Raw genomic sequence first — 13,905 nt, 5'->3', positions numbered from 1 at the left:
CCGGCAACAGCGCTGATGAAAAGTAGTCTTAAGGTAAATAGATTATACATTATCAGCATAAATCTGTCAGTCATCCACGCTGAGAAAAAAACTATAGTCCAAAAGTACCACAATATGGTAAAATTTACCATATTTCTGACTCTATGGGAGCTCCTGAAACCTCGGTAATTTTTACCGAAGTGCTTTGGTAATGATTTTAGTAATATTAACAATAAAATATGGTTTTTAAATAGGCGATAAAATTTGGTTATTTTGTCATGATACCTTACAGCATAGCATTAAAATCATTTATTTCGTAAAATTTACTTTTGAATTTTGCATTTTGAAAGCCCGAATTTCCGTTTAACCCATACCATATAAGCGGAAAAATTACCAAATGAATGTTTGGAAAACCTTAGGTTTTTGTTTCATTAGCAAGGATTATGTTTTTTTTAACAGAATTTTTTTCTCCGTGCACGAAATTGACTTTGTCCCCAATGCTTAACCTACGAGTAGTTATGTTTTCTTATTTAGAATTCAAAATTACAAGCCGGTTCATAATTTGACATTATTAACTTCACTTCCACCATGTGGGTAGATTGTTCGTTTGTAATGCAATACAAGTAATGCAAATACAGTCCTTTGCCTTTGAAGCATTTTGTTGAGGATTCCGTTTCTTAATTTCTATTAAATATTGTTTGCTGTACCATGATTATATCGTACTTTTATATTACTATAAAATTATACCTTACAGCATTATATACTGCAAAAACATTTTATGTGCGATTTGCAAGTATTGCTTAAATGTTTAAAGAATACATTTTTTCCCTTTGAGCAAAATGTTAAATAGAAACAGCTTTGAAAAATTCTCTTCGTTGGAATTTTGGTTCCCCGCCAGTTTCCGCCATAGCTCAACTCTTGAACGTGTCAAACATGCCTCGTGAATTTGTACCTGTCTCAGTTGGAAATTGTTTACGATAGTTTAATGCGCTGCTGAAACATGATAACCATTCAAGGCATTTGTGGGAAACCATAAGAGAATATACGTTATTCGGAGAGAAAAAAGAATCCATTAATGGATAAAATTTCATTTCGGCGACTATTTCTCATTATTTTCAATTATAAATGATCTCAACAAAATAGACACAAAATCTTCACCTTTTAATAATCATACGCTTAATTAAATGTAGAATATTTACCCCATTGATCTATGTGGCATATAATTATTTAAAATGGGATTATATATACCTCTAAGCTAAATTAAGAAGGAAATTTAGCCTTAAATTAACATAATTACATTAATTTTTGCACTCGAGTTCTTAAATTTAAAAACTACTGCCTCGTGAAAATTATGAATCACTCGATTTTTAAATATTAAAATTAATTGTGATAAATTTAGGAAATTAAATAATGCAGTAAAAATGGCTATACTTTTCACAGTTGCTGATCTTTTCAATTTTAAGAGTCGATGTACTAAAACTCCTTCCATGAACAATCAAATCCAAATTCTAAAGTTTTTGTCCATGTTTATACTATGTATTTATAAAAAAATATTTTTTTAATACCGTTATAATAGCTTTTAGCTTTTTTTTTCTTCATAAGTCTGTATATCTAACAAATATTTTCTAAAAATATTTTAATCTTAACTTTCAAAAAAGCTTTCTCAATTTTTTTTAAAAATTCTCCTTATGAGTAATAATTTTCACCATAACGAATATAGGGTCTTTGCTAACCAAATAAAATTACCCCTTGATATATTTTTTTTAATACATTATTTTAAAAGAATAAACACTTTTCTTTATGACACTCTTATTTCATGTTCTTATTAGGTATAGATTCTAACGAAATATCGGTGTCACTTGACACATTTTATAATAAAAAAGAGTCTATGAAAAAGTCGCTAAAATTAACATAACTGGATACCTTGATATCACTAGTAATTAGTCTTTTGACTAGGTGAAATAATAAGGGTTTTTCAGCTTAAACCTAATACCAGACTTCACACAAAACTCAAGCACACACAATAAAAAAGCTTTGTTAAATAGTAACTTGAAGCTCTTTTGATCCAAACAATAAAGAAAGATTGGAAGGCGAAAAGGAAAAAAAAATTTGTCGGAAAGTTTATTTACCAAGTTTACGTGTGCATAGCTTATTTATAAAGTATGAAAATGAAGCAAGAATACAGTATAAATGTTTCTGCACCAAATTGTTTAGTTAATACTGAACTTTTTTTTATTATTTATGTTTAATCAATTAATATGTTTAATAAATTAATTTTATTAAGACTGGATATGTCATTTTCTATAATTATTTCCACTGAAAAAAATATATTTATTTTCCGAAATGCGTGAAATATTTTTTATTAATGTTGTATAAATTAGGTGCACATTTTAATGACCTTTTGACTAAAACTTTTAAAATATATTTATGAAAATGTTTTAAGGTCTAGTCTTCATCTTTTTTTTTAATGAATGGGGTTTTTGTCTTGTGTATTAAGTTTTCCTCGTTAAGTTATTCTGCCAATTAAAATCTGTATCGCGGGTGCCTATCCCGTAACTGAAGAGCTATGTGTAGCTTATATTTTCAGCGCTGAACTTCCAAATCCTATTCAGAACAGAAAATGCTATTTTTTAAATCTTTTATTTTTTTATAAAAATATTAAACAGCTAATAAATGAAATTTATTAGTTGCTATCAACTATTAACAGCTTAATAAATTAAATTTATTAAGTTTTATGCTCGGGAAAAAGAATTCTGGCAAAATTATCGCACGATATGGTAATTACATTTCTGAAAAAGAAAAATTCTGGTTAATAAAATCAAAATAAACGCTATTTAAACCATTCCTTCAGTAATTTTTCCGTTCATATAATATTCCGTTCCGGAAATTCCAGTTTTCAAAACTATAGTTCTTTTTATCATACTTTAAGTAAAAAATACAAAACTGAAAAGTTAGTTTAACCGATTAAATAGATTTCATGCCATGCTAAAAGGTATCATGAAATAATTACCAAATTATACCACATTTTATAAAAACATGTTTTATTGTTAATTTACCCAGCTTTTTGGTGTTCCCATAGAGCCAGAAATACGGTAAGTTTTACCAAATTCAAGTAGTATTGACCATACATTTTTCTCAGTGTACATGTTTCCGAAAATATTCGAAAACATTATTTTAAAAGATTTTTTTTTCTGTTTATGATTATTTCGGCGTACATTCCGAACAATATTGATTCAATTTTCTCCTTAGTGGAAAACCATTCATTCATCGCCTTATCAGGACATGAAGAAAATAAATAAAAAAAATTCGGTACCTTTGAAAACATTTCGCAAGCCAAAAGGAAGCTTGTTTTTCAGAAAAAGCAATGGATAACTTAACATTTCAATGTCCTTCTTTCACTTGTTTTGCTTAACCGAGATTTTGATTACCCTTTAATATCGATCGGTTCTTTTGAGGTGGCAGTCTTTGAAACAAGATTAATCTAGTAACTGCATTATTCTGTGTAGGAAAATGTCAGAAAATTATTGTTCGGTTTGTACCCGAAATAGTGGGTCGATACACTTGATAATGAAATTCGACCTCATGATAATAGTTGATGGAATTTGTGATCCATAAAGCGAGACTTGACGGGCTATTTAGTTAAGATCGCCATATCGATGAAAGATCATATCGATTACACGACATTTAAAACATACTTTCCGCAAAGAGTTTATCGATTACACTTATGGGAGCGAGTTATATTAAACAAGGAAGGGATTTTAAGGTCTTAGAAATGATAATTAATTGTGCAAAACTTATTTTTTATATTTATTCTCATTCTATATTCATTACATCTATTTTTAAAATAGCATATTTAGTGTTCTTATTGTGTTATCGCTTTTTGCTAGAGCTTAGAGATATATTCTGAAATATATTGTTTAGCATCATGATAACGATGACAAAATATGACAATATATTGTAAATATTTTGTTTTACGATAAATATTGAATATGTGATAGTTATCAGATACAATAATATCGTGATAATGATCGACAGCGAGAATTATCTAACGCAATAATATCGTAAATATTTAATATAATTATCTACAACAATATTATCGTGAATATTGATAAATTTCATTTAGCTGCTAAAATATCTCTATAAACCATGAAGTATCGATATTTATTTATGTCATGTTGTGATATTAAACACTCTTTTTTGCTTTACTTGCCGCTAACGTGTTTGGGTGGGAGGAACTGCTTCATCCACCATACTGACCAAATATTGCGCCATCGTATTTTTTTTCCGATCGTTACAGTCTTTTCTGAGGAGTAAAAGATTTGAAAACTTTTGTATGATGTCCAAAATGATATCTCTAGGTATTTTACGCCAAAACCTCCATTGATTCCGCTTGAAAATCTGCATTCTAGATGAAGCAAGGTGTTTACTTCATTGATTAAAAATAAAATATTGTTAAAAATTGTCTTTTTAAATATAACGTTAAAAAATATCAATACTTTCTGTCTCACCTAATTATTAGTTTATTTTATCTTACGCTTAAAAGCAACATTTCTGTTGTGTGTTTTTTTTTTCAACTTAATTAAAAATTTATTAAAACGTATTATTTTATTGCATATTATTTATTTTACATTGTTTGTCATTTTTAATAACCATACCTTAAACCAAGCTAAAATGTTTCTGATATTCTATCTTGTATTATAATTGAGCATCAAAATATAATACGCGTTCAAAAAAAATTTACCGTTGACCGTAAGTAACCTTTTATGTTTTATTACTCCACAATTTGTTTAAATCTTTATGCATAAAGCTTTTTGTTAAGAAGCATTACTGACTCTGAAACACAATAGCCGCAATTTCTGTCAGAAATTTCTTATGGAAAGTTTCTTCCTTTATGTTTCATTATAATTGCAAATAAAAATTTGAATATTTCTCCGATACTCACTCTAAAATTTTATGCGGAATGCATATTTTACGTCCTTATAAGAAGTGTTTTTGCTGAAGAAGGAAATTGTGTTTATTTTATGCTGATATTTCAGTTGAGCATAGCTCATTTTCTAACCTTCTGTCTCATCGGAAATTTACGTTAACTTAAGTGATAATAAGTTCAATGAACTTAAAAATATAATTTCGTCACATTTGAAATTTTATATTCAAACGATGTTAACAATATTATTCATTTTTTTCAAATATAAACACAATTATATGAACCTTGTTAACATCTCAACTACCGTCTCTCGTCTCTGTTCATAATGTTAAGTTAATAAATAATGAAGAAAATGATAGAGTTTCCTTACAAATTAAAGTTACTATGATTTCTGAAATAATTACAATAATTTAATTTTTTTCTGCAGAAACTATTTTATTTACGATTTCCCAGTTATAAGTTGAAAACGATACTTCAATGAAATTATTCAATAAATTATATAATATTGGTTTAATCACTACTTGAACGCTAATATTTATTGCTAATTAAAATATTTAAATGAGTATCTGACGCAAATGTTGGTTAAAACATTACTCTATATTTCATGCTTTATATTTTTTTACATATTTTTAACTAGTATATTTTTTTACATATTATGCATGTTTTACTGTTTTATATATACTGTTAATTATAATGGTTTTTATGCATTATTATTTATATTATTTTTCACATTTTATTATTTTTACTATTTTTTATGAAATTAAACTATTATGCAATGATTAAACTTGACATTAACTAACATTTAAGAGTTAAACAATCTAAAAATATACAATAATTAAAACTGAACAATAATTAAAAATTAGCCGTAAATAATTATAACTGTTCAATACTATGTAACATAGGAAAAAGATAAAAATAATTAATAACGAAATGTATTGATTAGTAACTTTAATTGAACTTTGTTATTAGTTGTGAATGGTGCACATTTTAAGCTAAATATATTATTATGTTATAAAACTGTAAATATTTAATATGTTGTTTCATATGGCTTATGCACTCTGAGAAAAAAAATGATCGTCAAATCTACCAAAATGTGGTAAAATTTATCGTTTTTCTGACTCTATGGGGACATTAGAATGTAAGGTAATTTTTACCGAAACACTTTGGTAATGATTTTGGTAAAATAAACAATAAAATATTGTGTTATAATCTGTATTTCCAAAAAAAAATTGGTACTCCAAGAAAAATTTGATTTAAAATTAAATGAACCAACATAAAATTTCTTGGTAAAATTTTGGAAATTTCATTATGACACCTAAGACCATGGCATAAAAACCATTTATTCCGTTATTTTACTGACTTATTTCAGTTTTGTATTTTTTATTATATATGTGGTAATAAAAATTATAATTTTGAAAACCAGAATTTCCGGTCAACCGTTACTATATGAACAGAAACTATTACCATAGTTTAAACACCGGATATTATAGTTTTATTTAATTATATGTTTTTTAGCTGAAATATCTTTACTATCCAGTACGGTAATTTTATCTATTTTTTTCTCTGTGCTGATTCATATTATCAGTGTTTGAGTTTTAATATTTGATGACGCTTCATATTTTCATTTAATCACTTTACCTTTGAAACTTTACTACAAAATCTGCTCGTAATTAAGTTCTTCATTGCAGGAAATATTGCACACTTTAAACTAACATTGCATATAAAACCTCTTAATAAAATCAATTCCTAAATAATAATTTTCTTCTTTTCGTATTTTTCTCAGAATTTTAAAGTATGACGTCTTTATCCGCACAATTGAATCTTCTTCCATATTTCAAATCCGCCCACTTTATGATCATAGCTTTAATAAGTAGCCCAGTGCTCTCAAGTCCTATCGGCAGGAAGTCCTTTCTTGACAGTTAAACGACATTTTCCTCAAATTTATTTCTTTCTTATCCAAAATCCTATGCCGCTGGGTTCTTTTGGGAATGCACACAAAGTGCATAGAAAAGCGTATTTAAAGAAGTTCGCGTTTCTAATGTCAAACCATTTAAACAGATGTTTCGTTGTGCTGCCATTCTATACATGGAAATGATGACGTACTTTAACTGCATGACGCGTAAATAAGATCACTGTAATAAATAGAAGCTCAAAATTCACGGAATTCAAAATTCTTCGTTAAGGGTGAAATAGTTTTCTGGGCAATGCCCCAAGCAGATATTTCGTCAAATTGTGAAAACTACTATCTTCACTTGTTTGAGAATACGATATTTGCCAAAAGCATTCAGATTAATGCAACATATCGGTTAACACAATTGATTTAGGAAAACTACATAAAATGATTGTATTTGAACGAGTTCTCAACCGTAAACAAGAACGAAGCAGAAAAACAGCTTGACTAGCGCTGACTCCTGTACCATCCCTTCATACAGAGCAAACAATTTTAAAATTTATAGTTAAAGGCATTTTAAAACTGCCAAAATGCACTGATATGACACACGAGTTCGAAAGCATTTTCATTACATATTTATGAGAATCCTGTTTTGTTAAGAATTACAAAATTTCGTGACGAAATGATTGCCAAAATTGAATAAAAGTTCAAGGCTTGTTTGAATTGTCATAAATGAGAATTTTAATTCTAAGAATGTTATTAACTCAAACACATAATAGAAGTCAATGACCTCATCCAAGGAGGAATTGAATTCTCTTCTAGAACTAAATGTTTAACAATTCCGTCAGTTAATTATTTAATTTACGAATTAGATAAGTTAATTTTGTTGGTAGAAAAGAATTCATTAACTATGATAAAACGATTACTTGGAGCGAAAAATAGAGCTATCGCAATCCCTGAAATTTTTGAAAGTTTGAAGCAGAGGTTCTGTTACCCGACAACCAATTCCGCAATTAGTTAATGGAAGGTTAACAACCCCAGAAACAATTACAGAAACAATGGAAGCCTTTAATAAACTGCTTTTAATTCCGGAACTCTTTAGTTCCGGAAGAACTTCATTTGTTGATAATTATAACACGCTTATTTTACAAAGATAGTTTCGCTTACGTTGACGATTTGTAAAAATTGTACATAAGCAACTTTTAAAAACTTACTAAACGTCATAAAACTTCCCTATGGTAATTAAACAGCTCTTGATGAAATAGCTAATAACTTTTATAAAATATTATATTTTAAAAACACATTCTAGCATTTTATTTATTTAATTAGCTTAAAAAAGGTCATTTTAGAAGATGAAGATATTTATGAAATAAAATTCTTTCGGCTAAAATCTTATAGTTGAAGCAGTTTCTTCGTAGTTTACAAATTTATAAGAAACTTACAAAATGTTCTTTTAAAAAAAAAATAGTTGCTAATTTTTCTATATTCACAGAACAAATAAAATTAATTTTATGCATACAATTTTATAAGAAACTTAGAAAACAACAAAAAAAATAATATTTAAAAAAATAAATAAATAAATAAATAAAAATTATTCGATATAAATATTGTTATTCGGGTTCTAAATAAATAAATTGTTTTTCCTTTTTATTGTCACTGCAAAAGATAGGCTTTTTGTGAAACATATTAAGTTTTTGTTTACAATCAATCCCCCATTAAATGTAATTGTGTACATACATAAATCATACGTTGCGATTAATTTTATTTCAGCCTGTGTACTCTTTATACTTCCATCAGTAAACAAGTCTGACTTATCTATTGTCTTATCCCATGGTGATTCGTATTGTCACAAAAACAATAAATTATTTATGAGGAAGTTCTGTAGGGAAGCGCTATAGAACGGAAATTATCGTTTTCTTTTCTTCTTTTTCTTCCCGTTTCCAAAATAGAATGGAAGAGATCAATACTGCGGGGAAAAGTCCTTTTTTGTTATCGAATGTATTTCCTTCTTTATTTATCGTTTCTAATAGCATATATAACACGCTTTAATTCGATACAATTTTTCATCGCATCTTTCTTATGTATAAATAATTATATATCCAAATTGAACTAAGTCCTATTATATTTATAAAGCTGTATTTTTTATGACTTCAGCATTCAAGTGGATAAAATCCCATATAATCCAATTGGTCATGTCGCTTTTCGAGATTTTTAAACAATTTCAGAATATTTGAAAATAAGATTGTTGACGTATGCCTGTTTAGGCAGGTGCGAATGTTCTTGTTTTCTAGTGGCGCCATCTATGGCCAAGAATTCGACTTCTGCCACACCATACGTAGCACCCTTTGTAAGGCGGACCCATTCATACATCCATTTATTCATCCACAGATCGTAATTTTGACCTGAATCAGAGAACGATCGATCTCCAATTCAGTACCCCCAGAGGTTTTGATTTGTTATGGGAACATGGAGGACTTTTGCAACTCGACAGATTTAACGTGCATCAGTCACTTTACTACACGGGGAGTCTTCGGCCGGCGGGGTTCAAACCCACGAACTCTCGAACATGGGCCCAGCGCCCTACCGACCAGGCTAACCCGGCCCGAAAATAGGATTGTTAGGTTAAATAAATATTCCCAAGAAACTGAAGTGGTGAGATTATTACCTGTTAAAAAACTTAGTTCGCTTTTCAAATATATTAATAGGATATAACAATTGACATGTTTCGAGTGATCAGAAACAGGCGCCCATTTTCAAGACTTGACAGGCGTGAATGAGAAGAAGAAAAAGTGATTTGAAATATAAAACGAAAAGTTGTTAACGAAAAACGAAAAAAAATTTCCCTTTTCCAAGAAATTGCCAACAAAAATTGGAAAAATTCTTTTTTTCTTTTAGGAAGTTTTTAATCAGGTAAAGTTTGTTAGGTATTTGTCGATTGGTTGTGTCTAGTGGGTATTTTTTATAGAATAGGAAATGTTTTGAACTACACACGTTACACATATCCATCCTACACAAGTGCATTAGTTATCGTATTGCATTACATATATGCATCAGTTATCGTAATACTCTACATATAGGCATGAGTTTGTCATAAAACTTTTTATCAACTTTTATCTTTATTTACCGACTTAGTTACATAGTCAGTTTTTTTGCACCTGAAAGTTATAGATTAGTAATTTGTGCGATTATGACAGAAACACTATTAATAAAAAAAGACTAAATTTATTTTTCTATTTATGTATAAATGAAATAGAAAAAATTTCTTGTAAAAATGATAATCAAAGTCATTTTTTTAATGGAGTTTATTATTCTTAATTACAAAAATTAGGTCAGCCTGTTTTTATTGAACTCAATAAAACTCATTACAATTATGTTGAATAGATTTAATATCTTGTCACAAATTCTTTGAAAGTGTGTTTAAGGGTAACATTGTTGAAATATAATTGATAAATAATCCATAAAAAAATTTGAATAATCATTCGTGTTTTATTACTAAGCCTCTTATAATTCTAAGAACATTATTCTTTTTTCTCTAACATAATTCTTTTTTTTCTAAGAACATCAAAGAATGCAAAAAATACTTTTTAATACCTTTTCAAAGAATTCCGAGCATGGAAAATTAAAAGAAATCTCATCTTCTAAATTAATTTTAGATCAATAATTTTGAATTATGGCTTGTGCGTTAAAAAAGATAAGCTTTAAAACTTATTAGCCTAAACTTTTCTACCTTTTCAAAAGCTTCATTATTTATATAAGTTGGTTATTATTACTTTTACTTTTTATGCTTTTTTATTTTTAAGCATCTATAGCATTAGTTTTTGTGAGATCACGTTTTTTGTTTGACTTTTTTTTCATGTAGTATCGAATAATTCTGTAGCTAGAAAACGGAATTAATATTTTCACATTTGCATATTAATAGAAGTTTTGTTAATTGATTAAAAATGAAATAGGAATCAATTAGTTGCTTTTAATTCTTTTGAATTAATAAAAAAAATTTTAAAATATTTTTGAAATGATTAATGAAACCTTTTATAATTATTTATAATATCTAATCAGTATATTTGCATCGCACGAATCGTAACAGATTTTTTTTATAATACTTGTTTGTATTTCAAAATTAGCGATTATAAAAATTACCTAAACTATTACTATTTACATTATAATAAATAATTATATAATAATAAAAATCATAAAATACTAATCAATAGTAAATGGTAAACATTACTGAAATCTTTTGTCTCTTAAATGTTGTAAGGCCGTCGACTTCTAAAACTACACTATTAAACAAAATGTTGCGTATTCTTTCTTTTTTATATTGATGTTTTTTTCTTGTAAAATATTGATAAGGAATAAAATATTATAAGATATTTATGAAAATTTATTTTTGAAACTTAACACATTTTTCAAAAAATTGTTAAGTTTCAAAAGTTTGTTGATTACAGCTAATATTACCTCTAAACTCTTAAGGTGCATTTAATGTTATAATAAATTTATTTAATAATAAATATTACATAATAAATAATAAATATTGCATAATATCATACATTTTAATTTAATTTTTTGTCTCATGAATTTTTTAACTTGTGTACTTCCTCTTTCACGGGTAATTTGTCACGGTCATTTTTTACTAAATCTTACGACCTTCTTTTTTATAATTATATGGTCCTAAGCTTATGTAGCAGTGTAATTAATATTTATTTACGTGTAACAACATGTTTCATAAATTAATGTTTCTTTTTTCTTTTCTTTACAGCCCGTTACGAAAACCAAATCTGCAGATTCGGCTCCGTGTTGCCGCGACGATGGAGACGAAAAGCAAAAAAAGAACAGAAAAACACTGTAAGTAATTTGAGACATTTTAAGTTAGCAATTTTTTATAGTGACAATTTTTACGTATTATCTTTTCATGACCAAGGACATGCCAGTTGCATTGTGTGAAATTATATCAAACATTAATATGATTTATTTCGCTCGAAAAACAATTTTGTATGTCCAAACTAATTTTTATATTTGGTATTGGCTAAACTTATTTCTAAATAACGATTTCTTAAACGTTTTAAAAATACAAATAACGAACAAATACTTATTAATTTTACTAAAAATTTTCTTCCTTATATTTAAAAAGTGCTTTCATTTTTTTTTCTTTTTTTTATCTTAAAAAATTATTCCCATATTACTAAATTAGAATTTAAACCCGTCATTTGGTAATTTTTTTTTCTCCGTTTAACTTATAAACGTTGACCGGAAATTCTGGTTTTGAAAATTATAATTTTTATTACCACACATTTAGTAAGAAATACAAAACTGAAAAGTAAATTTAACGAAATAAAAACAATTTATTCTTTTATACGTAATAAATGGTTTTTTTTTTTTTCTATACGCAGAATATATGTACCGAACAAATTGTTTTTATTCCATGCACTAAGGTATCACAACAAAATTACCAAATTTTATCACTTATCATAAAACCATATTTTATTGTTAATTTCCCCAAAATCATTTCCAAAGCGATCATTAAAAATTACCGAGCTCTTTCGTGTTCCCATAGAGTTAGAAACATGGTAGTTTTGGCTATTTTTTTTTCCTCTGTACTGCTGTTTTTTCTGTCGCTTTTTTATCTTTGAGTTGTTATCTTCTTTGTATTTTCTAAACAGAAAACTGTTTTGTTTCTGCAGGGCCCAAGACATGAAGATGCGCTTAAGTTTCCTGCGTAGGAGGCACACAGATAGCTCGCTTCAACCATCTGTCAGACCAACACCTGAGGAAGCACACAAATGGGCAGAATCCTTTCAAGAATTGACAAACAGCAAATGTAAGGAATGGTTTATATTTCTTTTTATACGCTGTTCTTTGCTTCCGGGGGCATTTTTTTGTTGTTGTTTGTTTTAACGAAATGGAACATTTTATGGTATCGACAGGATATATTTGGCTGCTCTCAAAACACTGTTTACATTGTATTCGCTCAAACGCATCTCCCATTTACAAAAAAGTTTCTTTCCAAAACGCACCAGAAAAGAGTTTCTATAAGTTGCTCGAATAATTTTCTTTTATTATTTTTTTAATTTAAAACTTAAATCCAATTATGATTATTTCAAGAATTCCAAAAAGCACCAGAAAAGAGTTTCTATAAGTTGCTCGAACATAGTTCTTTATTATTTTTCAATTTGAAACTTTAATCCAATTATGATTATTTCAAGAATTCCAAAAAGCACCAGAAAATACTTTTATAAGTTACTCGAACATATTTCTTTATTATTTTTTAATTTAAAACTTTAATCCAATTATGCTTATTTCAAGAATTCCAAAAAGCACCAGAAAAGAGTTTCTGTAAGTTGCTCGAACATAGTTCTTTATTATTTTTTAATTTGAAACTTTGATCCAATTATGATTATTTCAAGAATTCCAAAAAGCACCAGAAAAGACTTTTATAAGTTACTCGAACATATTTCTTTATTATTTTTTAATTTAAAACTTTAATCCAATTATGATTATTTCAAGAATTCCAAAAAGCACCTGAAAAGAGTTTCTATAAGTTGCTCGAACATTTTTCTTCATTATTTTTTAATTTAAAACTTTAATCTAATTATGATTATTTCAAGAATTGAGTTTGTAGACATTTCAACAGCTAAATTTATCACCGATCCCAGAAATGACTGATAGTTACTTAACAAAATAATTTTCCTATTTTAGCATGATTTGGTGAAAATTAGAAATATCTAGACTAAAATCTGCAAAAAATGTCTGACTAGCCTTCATTTAAAATTATTCCTCATTCTTCGAAATGAAACTAAGAATCAATAAATTATCAATTAACTAAATATAAAAATTCAGTTACAGATTTACTTCTAGTGAATTTTTTTGTTTTTCGAAATTTAATACTTTACGGTAGAGATAGGATATGTTTGATTGCTCTCTAGACAATATTTACCTTAATTTTGCTCAAAAGCACTTTTGACTTTTTTTTCAAAAAGAACTAGTCACTTTCCAACCAAAAAGCACCAGAAGGGGATTTCTCTTTGTTGCTCTAAAAATTTTCTTGAATTATTTTTAACGTTACTTGTTTTGAAGAAAAAAATTACTCATTATTTCATTTTGAAAATATCAAATTTTG

General features: G+C 27.5%; 1 protein-coding gene across 6 annotated transcripts in view; it reads left to right on the top strand.

Moving 5' to 3' along the window:
- Positions 1-13,905, top strand: part of LOC107455989 (regulator of G protein signaling 2) — a 177,294-nt gene that overhangs the window by 160,104 nt on the left and 3,285 nt on the right. For all 6 annotated transcript variants that reach the window (XM_016073744.4, XM_016073743.4, XM_016073742.4 and 3 more), the window contains 2 exons: positions 11,548-11,633; positions 12,470-12,606. In XM_016073744.4, coding sequence (XP_015929230.2) covers positions 11,548-11,633; positions 12,470-12,606 — 223 coding nt within the window. The remainder of the gene's footprint in view (positions 1-11,547; positions 11,634-12,469; positions 12,607-13,905) is intronic.

This window comes from Parasteatoda tepidariorum, chromosome 10 (genome assembly GCF_982258835.1).
Source record: "Parasteatoda tepidariorum strain Cologne lab strain chromosome 10, Ptep-v5.0, whole genome shotgun sequence".
Classification (NCBI taxonomy): Eukaryota; Metazoa; Arthropoda; class Arachnida; order Araneae; family Theridiidae; genus Parasteatoda; species Parasteatoda tepidariorum.
The sequence above is the reverse complement of the archived record's forward strand: the minus strand, read 5'-3'. Positions and strand labels throughout refer to the sequence as shown.